The 4,676-nt window shown below is 34.4% G+C and overlaps 1 protein-coding gene across 1 annotated transcript in view; it reads left to right on the forward strand.

Moving 5' to 3' along the window:
- The window catches only part of LOC108731885 (uncharacterized), a 7,677-nt gene extending 4,878 nt beyond the window's left edge, over positions 1–2,799 (forward strand). The window contains exon 5 of the mRNA XM_018462436.1: positions 2,311–2,799. Coding sequence (XP_018317938.1) covers positions 2,311–2,799 — 489 coding nt within the window. The remainder of the gene's footprint in view (positions 1–2,310) is intronic.
- The last annotated feature ends 1,877 nt before the right edge of the window (positions 2,800–4,676 follow it).

The following is a 4,676-nucleotide window of genomic DNA, read 5'->3' on the forward strand; positions in this document are numbered from 1 at the left end:
CGGTCAGCGGCGGTGAAAAATATCGAATGCATCGTAAATCGATACATTTATGACCCATCAATCAGGGTCCTATTTTTTTATAAACAGTGATGATTGGGGTCCTAGGTAAACAGCGATGCCGGCGACCCTGGACCTTCCCTGCGCCCCGTTCCCGCTCGCCCAGTGACGTCATTCCCCTCCCCGCGCCTACGAGTACCCCCCGCATTCCCCTCGAAGGACCTGGGTTAGAACCGGCCCTATTCACCTACTCCCCTGATCACATATGGTGGCAACAACTGTTAAACCAACTTTTTTCCTAGCTAAAATATGAGACTTAATAAGCTTGACAAGTGATGAAGTTTTCATCTGAGATGCAGCAAATAAAAAACCGAAAGGCATATTCCAGTTCCTGTGAATTCCCTTGAGCATGAACACAAGGGCATGATCCGCTAATGTTGAAGTTCTACATAAACCCCAGTCTTCGAAACCAACAACTTTGTTCACATTTGGATCATATTGCAAATGTGCCGATGTTTTCATTTCATCCCACATTAATATTACCAACTTGTCTTTCTCATTTTTCATCTCATTTACACAACTTTTTAATGCTTTTAAAATTGTACGGTTCAGACCAGTATCCATTTCTAAATGACTCAACATATTACGCAATGTTCTTACAGATGGCAAAATAAACATTGATCTGAGTAAATAGTAACACTGATCAGATGTTTTATAAAAACTTAATGCTATATATATAAGTTTATATAATGCTTATATATATAAGTGCTTTTTCTTCTTTAGTGAAGCGTCGGCTATTGGGGATAGTACCGCTCAAACTGTAATTGAAAAAAGTTAATTGTCTGGAATTTTTAATTTATTAGCAAATAAATTAAAAGCTTTTTCATTGAACAATTTTTTTGCGGCTGTAAGCTGCTGCTTAAAAGATAAATATTTGCGTTTATAATAATTCGCAAGCTTTTTAAATTGTTGAGCTATTGTATACATGCTTGTGGCTTGTAAACAACATTTTAAAGCACGTAATTTGATTTTTGATAACATCTGACCTGTTTTTTGACGTGTAGCACTGCGATTGCATAAGTTGTCAGAGCTGCTAATTGGAAATTTCGAAACTGCAATAAATTCACTAGATTTTTGAACATCGGAATTTACTGCAATTTCTTGCTCTTCAATTACGTTGCAGTTTGTCGAAGGTTCACTATCTCCACACATATCTGAAACTGGTGTGTCAGAAGAAAAAAGCATTGGCATTGCTTCTTTCTTTAACATTGGTTTACACGTTCCAGGTATGTAAGAATTTTCCTGAAAATGGAGCTTACAAATCAATAATAAGATTTACTTAAAGTCTTATAATCCATTTCATTTAAAGCATTGTTACAAATAATTCGTTTCCAAGCTTCACATTTTGCAGGATCTTTTGGAAACCTATGTTTTGTTATCCCTGTCCTTCCTGATTTGCATCCTGGAACAACGCACCGTCCTCCTGCAGCAACTGCATGCTTTGCCGGTGGCATCTTTTCGAAAACTGAAACTGAATACACATAAATAAACTATTATAATATTTTCTATTTAAATTTAATATTATATATTTATTACTATATATAATATTATGATTATCAAATAATTAATGTAGTTTTAAGATTTAATAACTTATTTTAATATTTAAAAAAGTAATGAAAAAGTAACAAATTGTTACTTTTAATAAATGTAAATAAACGTTTAAATAAACGTAAGTAACGTTTAAATAAACATTATTTTAATATTTAGTACAGTACCGGTCAAAAGTTTAGATTCAGCATTTGAAATGATACATTTTCGTAAATAACATTGACTTTGACGGTATTGAATCATTGAATCTCAACCAAAACATTAATACATGCTATTTGATAGCTATTTGTTTACGTATTCACGTTCACTTGTTATGATTGTTTTGTTCCGTGTTTATTTCGAAACGAATGTTCACATTACGTGCGTCGTTTTAGTCTGGCTGCGTCTTACTGCTAAATCTTACTGCTAAGTTCTCTCAATGTGTTATTATTACCAATTTTCTTTTATTCTCTTTGTCTAAGGTAAGTTTAACTAACTTAGTTATATTTCTAGTGGAAATTTAAAATGGAAATCATATTTTATATGTAAATACAAATCATAGAACAATAGAGATATTTATGTATGTATATACTATTTATTCCGTTTATAGACGGAATTTATACACGAAATGGGTCGAAAAAAAGAATTAAACATGGAAACACGCGCCGTAATTGTAGCACTACATAAAGAAGGATATTCTACACGACAAATATCATCGAAAACTAGGTTTCCCAGACTACAGTTGTGAGGACGTTGAGAAGAAAGCAAGAAACCGGGTTAAACACGAGTCGTCATCGTTCTGGAAGACCCAGAGTAACTTCGAAAAGTGAAGATAAGTTCATTTGTGTCCAAAGTAAGCGTTTGCGAACTTGTACTGCACCAGAAATTCGCGAAGAACTGAATACTATCAGAGAGAAGCTAGTATCTGTAACGACTGTCCAACGCCGACTTCGTGATCATGGATTAAAAGGATGTATAGCTGCTAGAAAACCACTGCTACATAAACAAAATAAAGTCAAAAGATTGCAATGGGCTAAAAAACATAAAAACTGGTCGATTAATCAATGGAAAAAAGTATTATTTACAGATGAATCAAAGTTCGAAATTTTTGGGGGAAAACGTAGGCAATACGTTCGTCGCCAGGTCGGCGAACGCATGAAAGAGCAGTGTGTAGTACCAACAGTGAAGCATGGAGGTGGTTCGGTTATGGTTTGAGAGTGTTTTGCTGAAGAAAAAGTTGGCGATTTGGTAAAAATCGAAGGGATTATGGATCAACGGCAATATCACAATATTTTACAACTCCATGCTTTTCCGTGTGGAAAGAAAATAGCTGGTCGTGGTTTTGTTTTCCAGCAGGATAATGACCCTAAACACACATCAAAATTGTACAGAAACTACATTATCAACATCAAAAGAAAAGCAAAAAGAGTTAAAATACATGAATTGGCCCCCTCAATCACCTGATCTGAACCCAATGGAACTTTTGTGGGATGAATTGGATAAGAACGTGCGAAAAATGAGACCAATGAATCAAAACCAACTGTGGGAGTTCCTGCAAGTATCCTGGACTAAAATTTCCGCTCTGACTCTGAAGAAATTGATAGAAAGGATGCCCAGAATATGTACAGCCGTTTTGAAGGCTAAAGGAGCTTATTTTGAAGAGTCTAAAATATAAATAAATTTATATATGTAATCCAATTATTTTTGTGGTAATTTTTAATTCATCGACCGTTTTGCTTTACAACCGAATTTTTTAACTAATATTTGTTGCTAAAAATTTTGATTATTGATATAAAACGCATAAGTATAGAGGTGAGTCTAAACTTTTGACCGGTACTATAATTTTTTTCATTTATTTTCTTTTTGATACATATGTTGCATTAGTTCCATGTTGAAAGAGAGAGAGAGAGAGAGAGAGAGAGAGAGAGAGAGAGAAAGACGCATAAAATATATTTGCTTTTTTGAAAATTAATATCGTTTTAAATATTAATACAATGTTGAAGTGTACTATTTTAATTAACACTTGTCTTAAAATTAATACTGTCCTTCTCCAATACAGACATTTTGCCAAGGTACAGTTCCTATTGTATTAAAAAAATGTGCAAAAATGATCTCTAATTTCGATAGCTGTATTACTACAACGATTTCCACATTGCTGTGACATACTATTCAGATTTGATTGTATTACGTTGGAAGTCTCACATCTAAGTTCTGATAGTATATACCACTGTACTTTTCTTTTCAATAAAAAGTTATGTAAAACACAGCATGCGTACGCGATTAATTCAACTTTTTCTACTGAAAGTGGAATAATATTTAAGAGAATGCGAAATATATTTACCATGATGCCAAATCCATTTTCTGACATTCTACGTGCTCTAAGCGTGCATTCTAAGTCTGTAGTTGAAAATCTTTTTTCTACCGTAAGATTGCGTCCAGGATATGGTTTCATTATGTTTGTTTTAAGAGGGAAAGCATCATCCGCCACAATCACAAATGGCATGTCGATATCGTACCCAGGCAAAGGAGATGATGGAGACAAATTTAGTGCTCCAGAATTTAACGCTGCAGCCAAAGGACTTTCCCGAAATACTGATGCATCGTGCATGCGACCATTTCTTCCGATGTCCACAAATAAAAAAGTATAGTCAGCACTTACAAGCCCAAGAAGAACGATACTATCTATTCCTTTGTAATTTCTATATATAGAACCGTCCTTTCTTGGCGGTCGGAAATTAATATGCTTTCCATCCAAAGCACTTATGCAGTGCGGAAATTGCCACAAAATATTATATTTCTCTGCTACAGTTTGCCATTCCATTGGAGTTGATGGACAATTGATAACTTCATTTCCCAAAACTTCAATGATAGCTTTTAAAGTCTCAGGAATTAACTTCGATAATGTAGTGGGAGCAATTCGTACTGAATATGCTAAATCTTGAAATGTATTGCCTGTAGCTAGATATCGCAACGTAACGCATAATCTATCTCGAGGAGAGATAGCTTCTCTCATCACAGTATCTTGTTTTTTGATTAGAGGTGTAATAAGTTCTAATATTTCGTTGAGTATACATTGCTCCATACGAGTATAA

The sequence above is a fragment of the Mycetomoellerius zeteki genome, unplaced genomic scaffold (assembly GCF_001594055.1).
Source record: "Mycetomoellerius zeteki isolate Tzet28-1 unplaced genomic scaffold, Tzet1.0 scaffold1405, whole genome shotgun sequence".
NCBI lineage: Eukaryota > Metazoa > Arthropoda > Insecta > Hymenoptera > Formicidae > Mycetomoellerius > Mycetomoellerius zeteki.